This window comes from Acipenser ruthenus, chromosome 46 (genome assembly GCF_902713425.1).
Source record: "Acipenser ruthenus chromosome 46, fAciRut3.2 maternal haplotype, whole genome shotgun sequence".
Taxonomy (NCBI): Eukaryota; Metazoa; Chordata; class Actinopteri; order Acipenseriformes; family Acipenseridae; genus Acipenser; species Acipenser ruthenus.
Window position 1 is genome coordinate 1,883,718 of NC_081234.1, and position 22,093 is coordinate 1,905,810.

The window sequence follows — 22,093 nt, forward strand, 5'->3', positions numbered from 1 at the left end:
AGATCTAACACTAAGACTCATTCGATCGCTGTCACAATGAGTGATGCATTTAACAGCGATTCACCCCCACTGATGTAAAATGCTGTTTAAAAAAACAGCTGTAGCTAATCAGGGTATGGGCTGATCCCAATCTACCCCCAAGTGAAGCTGACAAACTTTGCAGCTGGTGCCTTCATCAGTGTTTGAAGTTCAACAGCAGCACCTGCAAGATGCTACGAGAACAAACAGTGCACTGATGATATTTTGTTTTACAAGTGTGTTAAAATGAAAAGTAGTTGTACTCTTATAAATAAACAAGGGAAGCTCTGATGATCACAAATGTAAACAGAACTCTCTCCCTCGCCTCTCTCTGTTACAGAACGGCGTTGGCCTGGCCTCCGTCTTGCTGCCACCCACCCTGTTCCACCCCAACACCCCCCAGGACTGCAAGCTCCAGTTCCTGACCTTCCGAAACGGGAGGCTCTTCCCCAGCACAGGGAACAGCAGCGGGCTGGCGGACCAGGGCCGGAGACGCAGCGTCAACACCCCCGTCATCTACATCGGCATGGGTAAGTACTGTAACAAGACCATGCATAGCACAGCACCACACACTGCAACACAGTACAGTACAATACAACTGGGAACATTCATATATTACCTCAAGACAACCGGGTACTTCCACAACATATTCAGATTGAGAACATTCACAACCTGCAATAGAATACAATACTACATAACACAAGTGGGTAAAATCATAACACAACACAGTATGTATACAATAAAAACAAACCAATGAAGTACATTCACATTTCAACACAACAACTGGGAATGTTCACAACCTGGTATGTTACCATGTGACGGGGTCACCCCTGCCCCTGGGTGCAGTTTGGTTTATTGTATATAGCGTGGCTTATGTAGCACGGGTGATTTGAAATGTATGTTGGTATGTGGGCATGGGGATTTCACAATTAGCTCATGTGCAGACTGTGCCGGGGCCAGAGTGAATCATTAGCAGTTGAGTCCCGGCACAGCTGTATTTAAGAGACATGAATTTGTTACTTGGGGTTGGTGTGTTCAGAGTGGAGAATGGGAGAGTGAGTGAAACACAAACTAAAGATAAAACAATTGCTACTCGTGCTGGATTTGGACCAGCATGATACTTGTTTGTTCCGTGTCTGTTTTGTCTGTTTATTTTGGCTACTGTGCCGTTTTGTTTGTTTTACAAAGTGTTTTATTTAAATTGTTTATAATAAACTTGCACATCAGCGCTTCACGCACCATACTGTGTGCCTATATTTCAGGTATGTGATGTCACACACAAACTATCCATGATGTACCAATACATCCAAGCTTTGAACACTGCCATGCAACACAATGCAATATGCAACATCCACAATACAACACAGCACCACTGCACAACATCCACAATACAAGAGAGCACCACTGCACAACATCCACAATACAAGACAGCACCACTGCACAACATCCACAATACAAGACAGCACCACAGCACAACATCCACAACACAAGACAGCACCACTGCACAACATCCACAATACAAGAGAGCACCACTGCACAACATCCACAATACAAGAGAGCACCACTGCACAACATCCACAATACAAGAGAGCACCACTGCACAACATCCACAATACAAGACAGCACCACTGCACAACATCCACAATACAAGACAGCACCACTGCACAACATCCACAATACAAGAGAGCACCACTGCACAACATCCACAATACAAGAGAGCACCACTGCACAACATCCACAATACAAGACAGCACCACTGCACAACATCCACAACACAAGACAGCACCACTGCACAACATCCACAATACAAGAGAGCACCACTGCACAGCATCCACAATACAAGAGAGCACCACTGCACAACATCCACAATACAAGAGATCACCACTGCACAACATCCACAATAGAAGAGAGCACCACTGCACAACATCCACAATACAATGCAACACATCCAATACAAGATGAGTTCACAGTACCGTAGGATACATTCACTATGCTGCTCCACACAGGTAGGGATGATTGGCTCCCTGTTTCTCTGTCCTGGCAGATGGATGCTCAATGTGGACCCTCTCAGACCCGGTCACTGTGTCCCTGCGTCACTCCTCCCCCGGCTCAGACCCGGTTGCGGCTCACTGGAGCTTCGAAGCTGTGGACGGGCAGGGGGGCTGGATCCAGGAAGGGTGCCAGCTGACCCACAGTGACCCCAACATCTCCACTCTGCGCTGCACTGACTTCAGCAACTACGCCGTGCTGCAGGTAGGGGGCATCAGAGAGAGAAAGAGACATACACACGTTGTGCAATACAACACAACTGGGTATCAACACTTAAATATTTAGGTTGTTAAACAGAAATTAAGATTAAATCTGTTTTAACATTTTAGGAACATATTTGGAATAACCCTTAACAAGAAGAACGCCAATAGAGTTGAAAATTACTGTATATACAGACACATATACACACACACTCATATACACATATATACACACACACACACACACACACACACACACACACACACACACACACACACACACACCATGAATAAATATGCAGTATTACATTACTTTAAGTACTTGATAAGTTACTATTGTATAAAACACCAAGGCCAAAATCTAGATTTCCGATGCATATTTCTGATAATGTTGGGATAAAACTTTTAACACCCCTATTCACAGCACAGCGCAGCGGGGCTCTGTGCAACAGGCATGTAGAAGAAAATAAAACCATAACTGTCTTTGTGTCGCTCAGGAGCTGAGTGATTATTCCAGCCCGCCGCAGTCACCTATGGAAGTGCTCCACCCCGTCATCTACACCTGCACTGCCATCCTGCTGCTGTGCCTGTTCACAGTCATCATCACACACATACTGCACCGCAGGTAAGAGCCAACCACACACCTGTACACAGGTAAGGGTCAGCAGCACACCTGAACACAGGTAATACATGGCTCAACAGGTAAGAGTATCTTACACACCTGTACACAGATAATACATGGCTCCACAGGTAACAGTGAATAACACACAACACCTTTTTAAAGTTTAAAGACCCCTCCCCCCTCACATTGCTGATGTCGAGCAGGAACGTGCATAACAGGCAAGGTAAGTCACATGACTCACATCTCCCACAGCGCTGTTGAATTCAGTCAGCTGTCCTCTTGAGGCAATGAAAAGAGCATAAGGAACTTCTTCTATTACAAAATACTTCTTTAAGAAGCCTTAAAATGCAGACGAAGACGACAGCAACAGACAGCGCGTCAACTACGACTGTGGAGACAAACACAAACGAAGCCCCTGACACGTAAATAAAGTAAAGCATTCTCACAAGATGGAGAAAGACACTTTGTGGAAATTAGATAAATGCATTACCTATTATATGTGTTACTAGAAGTTCAGTATACAAATAAAATGTGAATTCGTATTACAATTACCTTTAGATTCAGGACGACACCACTGGCCCCTCACCTCTGTGTGTGTGTGTGGTGTCCTGCATTCCTGTCCCTCACCTCTGTGTGTGTGTGGTGTCCTGTATTCCTGTCCCTCACCTCTGTGTGTGTGTCTGGTGTCCTGCATTCCTGTCCCTCACCTCTGTGTGTGTGTGTGGTGTCCTGCATTCCTGTCCCTCACCTCTGTGTGTGTGTGGTGTCCTGCATTCCTGTCCCTCACCTCTGTGTGTGCGTCTGGTGTCCTGCATTCCTGTCCCTCACCTGTGTGTGTGTGGTGTCCTGCATTCCTGTCCCTCACCTGTGTGTGTGTGGTGTCCTGCATTCCTGTCCCTCACCTGTGTGTGTGGTGTCCTGCATTCCTGTCCCTCGCCTCTGTGTGTGTGTGGTGTCCTGCATTCCTGTCCCTCACCTGTGTGTGTGGTGTCCTGCATTCCTGTCCCTCACATCTGTGTGTGTCTGGTGTCCTACATTCCTGTCCCTCACCTCTGTGTGTGCGTCTGGTGTTCTGCATCCCTGTCCCTCACCTGTGTGTGTGTCTGTTGTCCTGGATTCCTGTCCCTCACCTGTGTGTGTGTGTGGTGTCCTGCATTCCTGTCCCTCACTTGTGTGTGTGTCTGGTGTCCTGGATTCCTGTCCCTCACCTGTGTGTTTGTCTTGCAGCTCAATTGGTATCTCCAGGAAGAGCTGGCACACTCTGCTCAACCTCTGCTTCCACATCGCCATGACGACAGCCGTGTTCGCTGGGGGCATCACCCTGACCAGCTACCCCACCATCTGCCAGGCTGTGAGTACAGACTCCCCTGTGGATATAATTCCCGAACCCTTTCATGCATGAAATGTTGAAAATAGCTGAACAACAACAAAAAACAACATTTTAAGTAGTTTGAAAAATATTTTTCATTTAAAAAAATTGAGTGTGTAATGGAAAACAAATATCTCCTAGCCTCATATCCTCCTATCATGCATTTATGTCTTCCACATGTCCCCATATAAGAGAGGTTTTTATCCATCCCCATGCATGGAAGGGTTAAATGTCTCAGCTCTGTGTTCGAATTGCTATTGGAATATCAATTGTGTTTTATTATAATATAGAACCCCTTCTCCATATCGTTCTCTGAAAACGAGAGCACATTTATATATTATAGGGCTTCTGTTTTTCAGTTTTATTAATTTCGTTTTTCGGTGCTTATTTTTAGCTGTTTTCGAGTTATATATGTTTTTTGGGTTTTTTTCCGGGGCTTTTGCTTTTTATATACTGTATGAACTGATTGTTTTCGTTTTTTTGTTTTAGTTTTTTTCTGTCACAATATGTATAGTAACTCGACACCAAATCCAACCACTACCCCAATACCAACCACTACCTCAAAATCAACCACTACCCCAAAACCAGCCTCTACCCCTACCCCAACACCAACCACTACCCCTATCCCAACACCCTACCTCAACACCAACCCCAATACCAACCACTATCCCAACACCCTACCCCAACACCAACCCCAATACCAACCACTATCCCAACAACAACCCCAATACCAACCACTACCCCAACACCAACCCCTACCGCTATCCCAAAACCAACCGCTATCCCAACACCAACCCCTACCCCTATCCCAACACCCTACCTTAACACCAACCCCAACACCAACCCCTACCCCTATCCCAACACCCTACCTTAACACCAACCCCAATACCAACCACTATCCCAACACCCTACCCCAACACCAACCCCAATACCAACCACTACCCCAAACCAGCCTCTACCCCTACCCCAACACCAACCACTACCCCTATCCCAACACCCTACCTCAACACCAACCCCAATACCAACCACTACCCCAAACCAGCCTCTACCCCTACCCCAACATCAACCACTACCCCTATCCTAACACCAACCCCTACCCCAACACCAACCACTACCCCTACCCCAACACCAACCACTACCCCTACACTTACACCAACCACTACCCCTACCCCAACAACAACCACTACCCCTACCCCAACACCAACCACTACGCCTACCCCACCACCAACCACTACTCCTACCCCAACACCAACCATTACTCCAACCCCAACACCAACCACTACCCCATCCCAACACCAACCCCTACCCCAACACCAACCTCAATACCAACCCCTACCCCAATACCAACCACTACCCCTATCCCAACATCAACCACTACCCCTACCCCAACACCAACCCCTACCCCAACACCAACCTCAATACCAACCCCTACCCCAATACCAACCACTACCCCTACCCCAACACCAACCACTACCCCTATCCCAACACCAACCCCTACCCCAACACCAACCTCAATACCAACCCCTACCCCAATACAAACCACTACCCCTAACCCTACCCCAACCACTACCCCTACCCCAACACCAACCATTACTCCAACCCCATCACCAACCACTACCCCTATCGAAACACAAACCTCAATACCAACCACTACCCCTATCCCAACACCAGCTCAAACCCCTACCCCTATTCCAACACCAACCCTTACCCCTAAACCAACCACTACCCCAACACTAACCTCAATACCAACCCCTACCCCAATACCAACCACTACCCCTATCCCAACACCAACCATTACTCCAACCTCAACACCAACCACTACCCCTATCCCAACACCAACCCCTACCCCAACACCAACCTCAATACCAACCCCTACCCCAATACCAACCACTACCCCTATCCCAACACCAACCATTACTCCAACCTCAACACCAACCACTACCCCTATCCCAACACCAACCCCTACCCCAACACCAACCTCAATACCAACCCCTACCCCAATACCAACCACTACCCCTATCCCAACATCAACCGCTACCCCTACCCCACCACCAACCCCTACCCCAACACCAACCTCAATACCAACCCCTACCCCAATACCAACCACTACCCCTACCCCTACCCCAACTACTACCCCTACCCCAACACCAACTATTACTCCAACCCCATCACCAACCACTACCCCTATCGAAACACAAACCTCAATACCAATCCCTACCCCAATACTAACCACTACCCCTATCCCAACACCAACTCAAAGCCCTACCCCTATTCCAACACCAACCCTTACCCCTAAACCAACCACTACCCCAACACTAACCCCTACCGATACCCCAACACTAACCCCTATCCCCTACACCAAACATTCCCCCAACCGCTACCCCAACACCAACCGCTACACCTACCCCTACCTACCCCACTAACCACTACACCTACCAGGCCGTAATTACAGATACCCCCCTCCCCTGGTTCACTCTCTCTCTCTCTCTCTCAGGTGGGCATTGCGCCACACTACTCCTCAATCTCTCTCTCTCTCTCTCTCTCTCTCTCAGGTAGGCATTGTGCTACACTACTCCACTCTCTCCACGCTACTCTGGATTGGGGTCAGCGCCCGGGTCATCTACAAGGAAGCCATCTGGCAGTCTCCACGGCAACCTGAGGGCGAGCAGGCCACACCCACCCAGCGGCCCATGCTCAGGTCAGTGACGTCATCAATCTGCGACAGCTGAAGAACTGTGAGGGAGAGAAGACAGAGCTGAGGAGAGGTTGGACTGGGAGGGAGGGAAGCATTGTGGCTCTAGTGGTTAGAGCTGAGGGACTGGGAGGGAAAGAAGCAGTGTGGCAAAAGTGGTTAAAGCTGAGGAGGTTACTAGGAGGGAGTATGGCTCTAGTGGTTAGAGGTGAGGGAGTGGGCGGAAGGGAAGCAGTATGGATCTAGTAGGAAGATGAGGGAAGCCGTGTGCACATTAGTGTGTGTCTATCAATGTCTGTGAGTGTTTCTATTGCTGTAGCAGAGCAGCAGTTGTAAGCCTGGAGCTCCCTGACTGATCTCTGTGTGAAGGCGTGGGTCTGGCAGTGTGTGTGTGTTTGTAGGTGAATGTGGGTGTGTGTATGTGTGTGCGTTAGTATGTGTGTGTGCGTTTGTGTGTGTGTGTTTGTAGGTGTGTGTGTTTGTGTTTGTAGGCGTGGGTGTAGGTGTGTGCATGTGTGTGTTTGTAGGCATGGGTGTGTGTTTGTAGGCGTGGGTGTAGGTGTGTGCATGTGTGCGTTTGTAGGCATGGGTGTGTGTTTGTAGGCGTGGGTGTAGGTGTGTGCATGTGTGTGTTTGTAGGCATGGGTGTGTGTTTGTAGGCGTGGGTGTAGGTGTGTGCATGTGTGTGTTTGTAGGCGTGGTTGTGTGTGGGTGTATGTGTGTTTGTAGCTGTGTGTGGGTGTGTGTGTGTGTTTGTAGGAATGTTTGTAGGTATGTGTGTTTGTGTGTGTGTGTGTGTGTTTGTGGGTGTAGGTGTGTGTGTGTTTGTAAGTGTGGGTGTTTGTAGATGTGTGTGTGTGTGTTTGTAGGTGTGTGTGTGTCTGTAAGTGTGGGTGTGTGTTTGTAGGTGTGTGTGTGTGTATCTGTAAGTGTGTGTGTGGGTGTGTGTCTGTAAGTGTGGGTGTGGGTGTGTGTTTGTAGGTGTGTGTGTGTGTGTCTGTAAGTGTGGGTGTGTGTGTGTGGGTGTTTGTTTGTAGGTGTGTGTGTGTGTGTCTGTCTGTAAGTGTGGGTGTGTGTGTGTGGGTGTTTGTTTGTAGGTGTGTGTGTGTGTGTGTCTGTAAGTGTGGGTGTGTGTTTGCAGGTGTGTGTGTGTGTCTGTAAGTGTGGGTGTGTGTTTGTAGGTGTGTGTGTGTCTGTAAGTGTGGGTGTGTGTTTGTAGGTGTGTGTGTGTGTATCTGTAAGTGTGTGTGTGTGTGTGTGTTTGTAAGTGTGGGTGTGTGTGTGGGTGTTTGTTTGTAGGTGTGTCTGTAAGTGTGGGAGTGTGTTTGCAGGTGTGTGTGTGTGTCTGTAAGTGTGGGTGTGTGTGTGGGTGTGGATGTGGGTGTTTTTTCTTTAAGTTTTTTAGACCCTGATTACTGTTAATCTTGGGCTCCCATACGTAAGGTAGCGTTAAGCAGTTCAAGTTTAGTGCTAATCAGGAAACCAGAGGAGGGCTGTAGCAGTACCAACGATACATGATGTATATTAAACACAAGACTCGGGATCAGGAGCTGCCATTGTTCACATGTGGTTAAAGCACATGGAAAACAATTCCAGTAAATCTTACCTTATATGTAGTGCCATCATTCCATAGTGCTCACATGTTCCTATATGAAAGGGACACATATTGTGGTTAAGGTGAATTCAATTCTTATGGTATTTTTGTGTTTTAACAAGAGGAACTTGCCTCTGTTAAAGACACACTTTGAAAAAACAATCTTACAAAAACAAATCACCAAACAACTGAAGAACCCTGTTGAAGGTGAATGACCTCTTTCTTCTCCTCTCCTCTCCTCTCCTCTCCTCCTCTCCATCTCTCTCCCCTCTCAGGTTTTATTTAATTGCGGGCGGGGTTCCTCTGATTATCTGTGGAATCACAGCGGCCGTCAACATCAAGAACTACGGAGACTCAAAATCATAGTGAGTACCGAGAGAGAGAGAGAGAGAGAGAGAGAGAGAGAGAGAGAGAGAGAGAGAGAGAGAGAGAGAGAGAGAGAGAGAGAGAGAGAGAGAGAGAGAGAGAGAGAGAGAGAGAGAGAGAGAGAGAGAGAGAGAGAGAGAGAGAGAGAGAGAGAGAGAGAGAGAGAGAAGAATAGGGTTAGGGTTAGTGGTAATAGAGTTAGGGTTAGGGTTAGGATTAGGTGTAATAGCTCCTGCCACAGCAGACCAGCCTGACACAAATATAATTGTGTTCATTTCATGTCTGATCTTTCATGTTCTCAAATGCATTGTATCTTTGGCAAAACTTGTCATGCCAATAAAGTATTTGAACTTGAACTTGAACTTGAACTTGACAGAGAGAGAGGCAGAGACAGAGACAGAGAGACTTGACTTTATAAAATAAACAAATAAATAATAATAATAATAATAATAATAATAATAATAATAATAATAATAATAATAATAATAATAATAAAACCCTTCTTCACTGGATTCACAGACAAATAAAATTAAAATAAAATGTTGAGCTCCCACACACCACCCCCTCCCTGGAGTCTCTGAGCACAGAGTCTCCCACACACCACTCCCTCCCTGGAGTCCCTAAGCACAGAGTCTCCCACACACCACTCCCTCCCTGGAGTCCCTGAGCACCGAGGTCCTCACTGAAGATCCCCACTTCTCTTAGACAGTGGGTTTGTACAAAACTCTCCAAACAGGCCTTGTGTCTCCCTCAACAGAGAGATGAGCCCTCCACATAGTGTCAGTCAGCTCCTGCAGCTGTCTGAAATGGAATGTCTTGACATGGAGGCGATAAAGCTTTTCATTTTCAATCCTGTGGAGAGCCTGATCTTTCTCCCTTTCGATATTCAGCAGACCACAGCTGCTGCTTTCCTTTCTATCATTCCTATTGGAGAGATGAGTATTGAAGGGAAGATGGGCTCCCTTTCCTGCTCTGCTCTCCTGGACATCCCCTCTCTTTTGGCGCCTCTCTGAGCACCAGAGAAAGAGAATCCCTCAGCCCATTCATAATCCTCCCAGCCAACCTCTCTGAATGCCAGCCTAGCCTCCCAGCTAGCTGATCTGCCGATATCCAGCGAGAGAAGCCAGGCTCAAACAGATTAAGTAGTTGGGTCAGGCCTGCCCTGCAAAAAACAGCACACAACAACTTGGACTGAAAAAAACAAACTGGGAAAAAAGGATTGAAGACGAGAAGCACCTGTAACAGAGCCTGGCCTGTCAGAGACCCCGCCTCTCTCTCTACCCTCACTGTCTTCCACACCTCCAACACGGTCTGATAAAATGAGGGGAAGCCCTCCTACAGTGCTCAGAAAGAAACAGGCTAGCCTGCTCCAGTGAGCCTCTTCTCCGGCATACAGGAGCTCTGTACTGCCTGTAGTCTAAAGCTGCCACCCTGCTGGCAATACGCACCAGGCCTTGCCCCTCTTCATCAGTGGGGAGGTACAGCACTGCCGGACACAGCCAGTGTCTCCCACTCCAGAAAAAATCCAAGAGCACCCTCTGGATCTCCTGTACCATGCCCTTGGGAGGGTCCAGGCACACCAACCTGTGCCACAGCATGGAGGCCACCAAGTTATTAATGACCTCTGAAAGACAGCTGCTCCAGCAAATCCTGCCAGCTCTGCAGTCGCCCCTTCGCCCTTTTCACCAGGCCCTCACAGTTCTCCATAAACAGCTGGGACCCCAAGTATACTCCCAGCACCTTGAGCCCAGCTCTATTCCACTGCAAAGACTGAGGCAACGCTGGGGGTCCCCCTCCTGCCAGCTGCCCAACAGGAAGGTGTCACATTTTGCCCAGTTCACCCTTGCAGAAGATGCTCTCTGAAATGTTTCTAAGCTTACTTTCAGGGACTCGACATCCCCATCACTGCGAACAAACACGTTCACGTCATTAGCATGCGCTGACAGCTTAACAGTAACGGGTGGGTGAAGCGGGCACCCCCCAGCCAGACAGTCTACCCCTCAAAAGGTGCAACAGCGGCTCTATGGAAAGTGAGTAGAACATACCAGACAGGCGACTCAGGCTGTTATTAACCTTTAAAATACTAAAACATATTTGTATTTAAAAGTTTTATAAAATTAATAAAAACAGGCCCAAATCCGAAAGCTCCCGAGGCCTAAAGAGGTAGTTGTGGTCAACCCTGTCAAAGGCCTTCTCTTGGTCTAGGGAGACCAACCCCACAGTAAACTTCCTAAACTCATTTAAGGACATAAAATCACGAATCAAAAACAAATTGTCAAAAATAGAATGTCCAGGAACACAGTATGTTTGATCTGTGTGCACTATAAGTCCAATATATTTCTTAAGTCTTATTGCAAAGGACCTCGAAATTAATTTAAAATCAGAACATAAAAGTGCCACAGGTCTCCAGTTCTTTAATAAACATAGGTCTCCCTTTTTGGGCAGTAATATAATTACTGCTCTACAGCAGCAGAGGGGCAGTTCACCAAGTTCCAAGCTCTCTTGCAACACCTGTAATAATATTTAAATGACGTCTTAAAATGTATCCCGGTCTAAACGCGCTCTATATACACAAGTACTATGGTGCTGCGACCAAGTATATTGCTGTGTGTGTGGATGCAGACACCTCCAAACATCAACCAGGTCTCCAAACTTAAAAACTGCAGTCAAAACTCCAGCAGACTGGAGATGCGGCTCCCCCCATTTCTATCTCTGTTAAAATCCCCTCCAGCCATCAAAACCTCATCGCTGTTGAGTTTTGAAAGAGTATCTTTAAGTTTATAAAAAAATTAAGTTCTTTCCTTTCCTACATTTGGAGCATATATATTAATGAAAACATAAATAATCTCCACAATTTTAACTCTCACCTTTAAAAGCCACCCTTTAACTATCTCCTCCATGTCTAAAATACTTAAGCTTAATCTAGAGCTAAAAAGCACAGCGACCACGGCGCTAGCATTAGAGCCGTGATTCTGCACGCTATGCCCCCGCCACTCTGCATGCTCTGCCCCCGCCACTCTGCACGCTCTGCCCCCGCCACTCTGCACGCTCTGCCCCGCCACTCTGCACGCTCTGCCCCCGCCACTCTGCACGCTTTGCCCCCGCCACTCTGCACGCTCTGCCCCCGCCACTCTGCACGCTCTGCCCCCGCCACTCTGCACGCTCTGCCCCGCCACTCTGCACGCTTTGCCCCCGCCACTCTGCACGCTTTGCCCCCGCCACTCTGCACGCTCTGCCCCCACCACTCTGCACGCTCTGCCCCGCCACTCTGCACGCTCTGCCCCCGCCACTCTGCACGCTTTGCCCCCGCCACTCTGCACGCTCTGCCCCCGCCACTCTGCACGCTCTGCCCCGCCACTCTGCACGCTCTGCCCCTGCCACTCTGCACGCTTTGCCCCCGCCACTCTGCACGCTCTGCCCCCGCCACTCTGCACGCTCTGCCCCCGCCACTCTGCACGCTTTGCCCCCGCCACTCTGCACGCTCTGCCCCCGCCACTCTGCACGCTCTGCCCCCGCCACTCTGCACGCTCTGCCCCCGCCACTCTGCACGCTCTGCCCCCGCCACTCTGCACACTTTTGATTTAAAAAGCCATAAAGTTGCACTCTTTTAAAAGCCTGTCTACATCCATTAACATTAAAAGAGATAAACTTGGTATTCTCCATTACAGCTAAAAAGTTTCCATAAAAAACAGCCATTTTAATTTTTTTCCTTTAATAGTTTCCCAACAATTTTCTTTAATCTAAATCTTTTTTGCTGACTTAATTCAACTAACGTTGCTGTACAGAGTATAAAAACAATTTTAAATCATGGAGTAATGTTTAACTCTATACTTTTCTTGTTTTTTGTAATGTCCAAAAAACTATTTATTTTTCTCTATCAAGTATTTTGTTGCTGGCAGGTTGACTGCCAAAGATATCAGAAGATACAGAGGAATCAGAGAGCTCCCCGTCCTCCTCTCTTCATTTTCTTCGGCCGCCGCACCGGACTCCGGCCCATCAGCTAACGGTGGCTGTAGATCACCTCCGCGCTTCACCCGACTCACTGCCTTTGAGTTCAGCTCCAGTACACTATCTGACAGCCCAGCCGCACTTGTATTCCTTTTCTTATTTTCCTTCTTTTTCACTTTAGTGAACTGTCCTTCGTTATCATTACATTCGCTAGCTTGCTTCTCAGTTTGCGAAGCAGGTTAAGGTGCAGGCTCTGCGATGTTTTGTGAAGGCTCCGGGTCTGGGACAGGGAGCCCCTTCTCCCACATCCTTAGCCTCCCCCCCACCAGCATCTCCCTTCTCCTGTCCTGCCTCAGCCTTATCCCCCTTCCCCGAGCAATCTCTTCTTGATGCCTGTGTTTTCCACAATTAAAACACCTCATTGTGTCTGATAAAACAAAAACACAGTTCACTTCATGTACACATTATATTGCCTGGTTTTTCCATGATAATAAACGCCTGTCTCCTAAAAGACAAGACGTGTTTAAGATTGGGATCTTTACACCCCAGGGGAATGGGTTTAATGGCAGATACGAGCTTCCCGTATTTCGACAATTCATTCTCCAGCAGACCATTACTCAAAAACGGGAACATTGGACAGTATCACCTTACTGTCAATATACACAGCTTTATTCATTCAATATACACAGCTTTATTCATTCAGTATACACAGCTTTATTCATTCAATATACACAGCTTTATTCATTCAATATACACGGCTTTATTCATTCAATACACACGGCTTTATTCATTCAATATACACAGCTTTATTCATTCAATATACACGGCTTTATTCATTCAATATACACGGCTTTATTCATTCAATACACACGGCTTTATTCATTCAATATACACGGCTTTATTCATTCAATACACACGGCTTTATTCATTCAATATACACGGCTTTATTCATTCAATATACACAGCTTTATTCATTCAATATGCACAGCTTTATTCATTCAATATACACAGCTTTATTCATTCAATATACACAGCTTTATTCATTCAATATACACGGCTTTATTCATTCAATATACACAGCTTTATTCATTCAATATACACGGCTTTATTCATTCAATATACACAGCTTTATTCATTCAATATACACAGCTTTATTCATTCAATATGCACAGCTTTATTCATTCAATATACACAGCTTTATTCATTCAATATACACGGCTTTATTCATTCAATATACACAGCTTTATTCATTCAATATACACAGCTTTATTCATTCAATATACACAGCTTTATTCATTCAATATACACAGCTTTATTCATTCAATATACACAGCTTTATTCATTCAATATACACAGCTTTATTCATTCAATATACACGGCTTTATTCATTCAATATACACAGCTTTATTCATTCAATATACACAGCTTTATTCATTCAATATACACAGCTTTATTCATTCAATATACACAGCTTTATTCATTCAATATACACAGCTTTATTCATTCAATATACACAGCTTTATTCATTCAATATACACAGCTTTATTCATTCAATATACACAGCTTTATTCATTCAATATACACAGCTTTATTCATTCAATATACACAGCTTTATTCATTCAATATACACAGCTTTATTCATTCAATATACACAGCTTTATTCATTCAGTACACACAGCTTTATTCATTCAATATACACAGCTTTATTCATTCAATATACACAGCTTTATTCATTCAATATACACAGCTTTATTCATTCAATATACACAGCTTTATTCATTCAATATACACAGCTTTATTCATTCAATATACACAGCTTTATTCATTCAGTACACACGGCTTTATTCATTCAATATACACAGCTTTATTCATTCAATACACACGGCTTTATTCATTCAGTACACACGGCTTTATTCATTCAATATACACAGCTTTATTCATTCAATATACACAGCTTTATTCATTCAATATACACAGCTTTATTCATTCAATATACACAGCTTTATTCATTCAGTACACACGGCTTTATTCATTCAATATACACAGCTTTATTCATTCAATATACACAGCTTTATTCATTCAGTACACACGGCTTTATTCATTCAATATACACAGCTTTATTCATTCAGTACACACGGCTTTATTCATTCAATATACACAGCTTTATTCATTCAATATACACAGCTTTATTCATTCAATATACACGGCTTTATTCATTCAATATACACAGCTTTATTCATTCAATACACACGGCTTTATTCATTCAATATGCACAGCTTTATTCATTCAATACACACGGCTTTATTCATTCAATATACACAGCTTTATTCATTCAATATACACAGCTTTATTCATTCAATATACACAGCTTTATTCATTCAATACACACGGCTTTATTCATTCAATATGCACAGCTTTATTCATTCAATACACACGGCTTTATTCATTCAATACACACGGCTTTATTCATTCAATATACACAGCTTTATTCATTCAATATACACAGCTTTATTCATTCAATATACACAGCTTTATTCATTCAATATACACAGCTTTATTCATTCAGTACACACGGCTTTATTCATTCAATATACACAGCTTTATTCATTCAATACACACAGCTTTATTCATTCAATATACACAGCTTTATTCATTCAATATACACAGCTTTATTCATTCAATATACACAGCTTTATTCATTCAATATACACAGCTTTATTCATTCAATACACACGGCTTTATTCATTCAATATGCACAGCTTTATTCATTCAATACACACGGCTTTATTCATTCAATATACACAGCTTTATTCATTCAATATACACAGCTTTATTCATTCAATATACACAGCTTTATTCATTCAATATACACAGCTTTATTCATTCAATACACACGGCTTTATTCATTCAATATGCACAGCTTTATTCATTCAATACACACGGCTTTATTCATTCAATACACACGGCTTTATTCATTCAATATACACAGCTTTATTCATTCTCAAAGCCAAATGTATGCCATTATATCCTACAACTTCTCCCGTTGCTAACAGACACTCCTCCTCCATCTGGCATACAACACACCCCGTGTTGGCGACTCAACCCCCCAACCCCGCTGAATGAGACCCCATCGCTGGGGCTCACCCAGCAAAATGCACCTCAAGCACGCACACGAACACACACAAACTATTGATTTATTTTTTAACAACAACATACAAAAACTAAGAAAAAAAGCAATTTTCACTCCTACCCGACAGGAAGGAGGGATACTGTTTAGTATTAAAATATATGTTTTCTCTGTCTTTATATATTTTACTTGTTTATGCCATGTATGTTCTTTGGCAACACAATTATTTTTCATTGTCATGCCATTAAAGCCAATTTGAATTGAATTGAATTGAATTGAGAGGCAGAGACAGAGAGAGACAGAAACAGAGAGAGAGAGAAACAGAGGCAGAGAGAGACACACAGGAGTAACTGAGCTGCTTTAGTCTCGGTGCAGTTTACTTCTCTAGCATTCTGCCCTTCTCAGAAATCTTTCACTGCAAGTTATCGGGTCTATTTTAATGATCTAAAACATTTACAAATCTGATGTTTGCAAACCGCATTTCACTATATTTCTGTTGCATTTAAGCAGTGATGTTAATAAGGTGGACAGTAGATTAGAGGGATACAGGTTTAGTTTTTTAAGCCTATTTTGATTTCATAAATCAATTAGTCCTTAAAAGTTTTGTTAAAAGCAGCAAGTACTTCAAAAAGATAAAATAATAAAAATACTGGATGTGCCGGTTACATTAGAACTCTAATTGAGCGTTTTGAAGGGATTGATGTGCTTCACCTCTCCCCTCTCCCCTCTCCCTCTCCCCTCCCACAACTACCCTCTCCCCTCTCCCCTATCCCCTCTCACCTCTCCCTCTCCCCTCCCACTACTACCCTCCCCCCTCTCCCCTATCCCCTCTCACCTCTCCCCTCTCCCTCTCACCTTCCACTTCTCCCCTCTCCTCTCTCACCTCCCACTTCTGCCCTCTCACCTCTCTCCTCTCTCACCTCTACCTCTCTTTCTCTCCTCACAGCTGCTGGCTCGTGTGGCGGCCCAGCCTAGGCGCCTTCTATGTCCCAGCAGCCTTCGCGGTGCTGGTGAGTTGGGTCTATTTCCTATGCACCTTGTCCAGCCTGCGGGGCCGTGGGGAGGGGGGTAGGAAGGAGCTTCCTGCGGCTTCCACCTCCTCCTCCTCTTCCTCCTCCTCCACCTCCACGTGCTCCCCCACTCCCGAGGCTTGCCGCTCTAGTCTGCTCTCCTCGGACTCCGCGGAGGGGGGGGCAGTGCACATCAGGCCGGCCCTGGAAGACCAGCACTCCCTGAGGGCCCGCTTCATGGCCGTGGTGTGCACCCACGTGCTGTTCATGGCTCTGTGGAGTTTGGGGGCGCTGGCAGTGTGGCGGGGGGGAGGGGAGGGGGTGCTGTTGTTCAGCTGCCTGTACGGCGTCACGGCTGTCGCGCTCGGCCTCTTCCTGCTGGTGCATCACTGCATTAGGAGGCGGGACGTCCAGGCTCATTGGCTCGCCTGCTGCTGCTGCCCCTCCAGACGAGCACGGCTCATGCAGGCCTACCTCGGCCCCGCCCCCCTCGAGTCGACGCCCACCAATTCATCGCCCAGCCTGTTGAACCCGGGGCCCTGCAAGCTCACAAACCTCCTCCAGGTGACGCAGTCAACAGCAGGGGCTCCTGGGGGCAACAGCAGCGGCAACGGCAATGTGTCATCTGTGTGCTGCAGCCTCGCAGACAACCACAGCAAGCACTCCAATAACAACCTGCAGCAGCAGCACCCTCTGCTTCCCATTATAGGAACTACAGCACAGCAGCAGCAGCAAAGGAGGTCACACAAGCCAGGAGGTAGGACGAAGCAAACCGCAACACTCTATCACCACCGCGGCGGGGAGGGCAAGCCTCACCACAGGATCAAAGTGACCAAGGGGGGGGCCTTGGAACTGCTGCCGTCGACACACCACACTCAGAGACCTGCCCCCTCCTCCAGCGAGAGCGGCAGCCTCCCCAACAGCCACTCGGAGAGCCGGGCCAGTCCGCTGCCCAACAGCCACTCGGAGAGCCGGGCCAGTCCGCTGCCCAACAGCCACTCGGAGAGCCGGGCCAGTCCGCTGCCCAACAGCCACTTGGAGAGCCGGGCCAGTCCGCTGTGTAGCAGCCACAGGGAGGCACCGGTGGAGGCCAGCACAAGCCCGTCGGAGGGCAGCGACGGGGGGGGCAGCGGGACACAGAAGCCCTTCCCACTGGTGCTGCTGTCCTCAACCAGGGCACCGACGGTGCCATGCCAGGGAGCTCAGAGGCGTAGCGTCAGCAGAGATAACCTGAAGACAGCTGCCTCGCCTGAAAGAGAGGCCAAGCGCAGCTCCTACCCACTCAACATGGCCGTCCTGCCCCCCGCTCCCCCCAGCGCTCACAATGGGTTCCAGCTGGATCTGAGCCCCATGGCGCCCTCTGCAGGAGTGGAGGGGATGAGAGGGGGAGTGTGGAAGAGTGAGACCACCGTCTGAAACAAAGACAAAGTGAGAGACTGAGAGGAACTGGGGTTGCGTCTGAAGCATCACCGAATCGTTAAACGGAACAATCCTATTCAGTTGTACAGGCAAGAATGATATTGTAATCCCCCGTAATTCAACTTTAATCCCAGCTACAAAAACAATATATATATATATATATATATATATATAAATACGATAAATAAAGTAATGAAGAATGGGATGCTTGCAGTAATTCAGCAGTTTGCCTATAGCACTATTTACTGTTTCAGTTTACCATGTAGTTTTCACATATTTCAATATTTTTTAATGAAGGGTGGACATATAGACAGACAGAGACAGATTAAGGGAAGAGACAGACCCTACACACAGCAGATCCACTAATTCTGCAGTTGAAGAGCAGTACAGTGTTTGGATTTGTGCTGATCGCCATATGTGAACAATAGAAGCTACGAAAAAGCTGTCTCTTTTTCACACAATTACAGAATAATGAAGACATAGACGAGACAGAAACTTGGGTCTACGAACAATACTATACAAGACTGCGATTTTATTATATCGAATTGAGCAAACCATGCCGTCCAAACAGAAGACAGACAATCAAAAACAAACAACTCAGGCACTTCCAGAAGACAGCTATATAATATATATATATATATATATATATATATATATATATATATATATATATATATATATATGTGCCCCCAGGCGAGAAGGGGAGTCCGATGGGAATGTTCGCATGTTTGTGTGGCGGTGCTGCCTTGCCAGTGTGTAAGTAGAGGGGTGGTGAGAAAGAGAGAGAGCGGGTGGGGTGGAGGGGTACAGCAGGGGCACCCTCAAACCCAATGGGCTCATTCCTGTAGGGTGCATTCTGAGCAGCTGATTGTCTAGTACATAAATGAGATCACTAACCCCCAGACCTAATACAAGCACCATGCTTTGTGTGCGTTAACAACTTAACTCTCTTAACTATTGGAGCATGCAACACACACACTAACTTCTAAACAGAATGCATGTTTTATTGGGACCAAGTTAATAGATACTGTATATTCCATTCCCTACAGTACGGTTTATATAATAATTAACACACACAAGTTTAAGTTGTTTCCGTCCTTTTGTTACCATCCCAGGTTAGTCAGACACTGCCAAGTACCGTCCAGTGCAAAAAATAAATAACATTATAGCATCCCGTGCTGTATGTCATCTCTACAGTCTGGTCTCAGACCACGGCAGTTTAAATACCCTAAATCTTTATCGTGCTCCTGGAGAAATCTGCATATTCTCAAATGGAAAAGTCAAATAGCTCCACCCAATATTAATGGGACAAGGGGCTAGTGATAATGCTAATTAAGGAGCTAAGAAATGAGATTTTAAAGCTTTGGTTAACACCACTTAAAAAAGGGGACCAGTGATGATGTTGCTGGTGCTATAAGAGGTAAGAAAATGCATTTTGACAGCTTGGTTAGCATGCCTCTAAACGGGGGGAAAATGTTGCTGGTAATAAGAGGCAGGACTATTTAAACCCTTAGTTTAGCACTCCTCGGAAGGGGGTCAGTTTTAATGTTGCTAGTGCCAACAAGAGTGCACCAGCACCTATGGGCGTCCCACCAACTCTCACTACTGTCCCTGTCAACGCACACTGGCAGGCAAGGCATCCCCATTCCTGCACACCGAGTCAGTATTAACAAGCTCTACATGGCTGATGTAGTTCTAGTGTTGTTTCCTCCAGTATTATTGTGTTGAGTGTTCATATCCAGCATGCAATGATATGCCTTTTTGTTCTTCTTCTCATTTATTATAACAAGTGTTAGAAGATTCTCAGTATTATCCCTCGTAGAGTAGGTAGCATGTAGTATACTGTATACTGCACGCAGCCAGAACACTATGAGAAATGCCTTTATATATGTTAATAATATAACTATGCCACATTGTGTTCAGGGAAAAAAATAATAATCATGAATTAAATGTGCCAAAGAAAAAAAAATACGGATAGAAAAGATGCTTCAGATTTTTTTTTGCAAAGCAAATCTATTTTGTAAATATTTTGTATTATTTTGAATGAATACTGTGAAATCTCCCTCCCCTCCCCATGTGCATGGATAGAGATCCATTGAAAGACATTGTGCCTCTGTGTTACACTTACAGTAACAGGACGCAGCTACACACCTGCTATTTACAAAGGTGCATGAGCCCTCTTCATTCTATTATTTATTTTTAGCGTTATCACAAGTTATATTTTCGTAACTTTAAACACTCGCCCAAGAACAGAATTATATTTTTAAACGTATGACAGGGAGATTCCTATTGCATAGCAGGTTCACCCAGTCCAGCTTTTAATACAAGCTTGACAAGGTAACTTAAACTCCTAGTGAAGCCAGGAATGGATCCAACTGCTTATTTCCACACCTTTTAAAAAGTGCCAAATAATAAAAACAAACTAAAACAGAAGTGCGCAATTATTTGATGCCACCACTGTATACAAATACAAAACTGAGTTATCTGTCACAGGCGTTTGTTTTGTTATTTGGTTCTTTTGAACAGCCGCTGTAAGAAATTGAATTATAAGGGACAATCGTAAAACTGTGAAACTTAAAAAAAAACAAACAAAAAAAATCTCTTTTGTCCAGTATTTGTCTGCTAGAGTAACACGTTTCTTTGTTCTAGTTGCTCACAGTAATGGCTCGTGGCAGCGGCAGTGCTAGACAGGGTGGGGGTCCCTTCCTGTTTTTCCAATTCCAGTTCCAATTCCTACAGAGCCATAATAATTGTTGTGCTTGTTCAACTGCTTTCATTTGAAGCCAGTTGAACGGACTAACACAGTGACTTCAATTGAAGTGATTTGTTGCCACTGTGAGCTCATTTTAACTAAATACGGCTAATTGCAATTGTGATCAGTGCTGTGTTGGAATTGATTAAAAGGGAATGGGAATTGATTTTAAAAAGGAATTGGAATTGAAACACAGGAATGGCCCCCGAACCTGGTTCTAGAATGTTGTTGCCTGTCGTTTCGGGCTCCACCAGCAGCCAGGACTCACTGCTCTATTGGAAAGGGTTTCCACAGCAGTGAATAGTTATAGACCTGGATTTGGGGATAGCAGAATTGCTCACAGATCTCGGGGGCAGATTCACAAAGCACTTCTAGGAAGCACATTGTTAACCCTGTTTATCACAGGATTTTTGCAGTTTTCCCCATGGTTATACTGCACATGTTTATTGTTTACATTACAGCCTATGCTTTACCAGGCCTTCACTATTACACGCTGTTGTGCTTTTACTATGGGAAACTTGTATAAGAGAAATCCAATTGAATTCCATGAAAGTAAACGTGTCTTTTAATCTTTCAGACTAGCTGCAAGTCCTGTGGTATATTAAAATGCAATACTGTCTCGTCGCTTTAGGCCCCAGCGCCCCTTAGTGGTGCTCTTCTGTTACTACAAGGAGGGAGATTTCACAACCAAAATTTGTATATTTATATTTTTTATGCGATACCGCTTAAAATTTATAACAAAATGATCATTACTTTTCATGTTTTCATAGTTTTGGTTTGGTTTTTCATAATATATTTGTTTATTTTAGTAAAAGTAACCCAGACTGGGTTCAGTGCCTTAAAGAAATGTATTTTGTGGTTTGTTTTTTGTATAATAATAAAACAACAGTTTACGCTTTTAAAAATGTTTCTAAGTCTCACCAATTA

At 45.2% G+C, this 22,093-nt stretch overlaps 1 protein-coding gene across 1 annotated transcript in view; it reads left to right on the plus strand.

Annotated features, from left to right (window-relative positions):
• The window catches only part of LOC131721009 (adhesion G protein-coupled receptor A2-like), a 93,438-nt gene extending 71,363 nt beyond the window's left edge, over positions 1–22,075 (plus strand). The window contains exons 13-19 of the mRNA XM_059013795.1: positions 359–548; positions 2,063–2,271; positions 2,765–2,892; positions 4,117–4,240; positions 6,811–6,956; positions 8,820–8,909; positions 16,932–22,075. Of these exons, the coding sequence (XP_058869778.1) occupies positions 359–548; positions 2,063–2,271; positions 2,765–2,892; positions 4,117–4,240; positions 6,811–6,956; positions 8,820–8,909; positions 16,932–18,411 (2,367 nt within the window). The 3' untranslated portion in view covers positions 18,412–22,075. The remainder of the gene's footprint in view (positions 1–358; positions 549–2,062; positions 2,272–2,764; positions 2,893–4,116; positions 4,241–6,810; positions 6,957–8,819; positions 8,910–16,931) is intronic.
• The last annotated feature ends 18 nt before the right edge of the window (positions 22,076–22,093 follow it).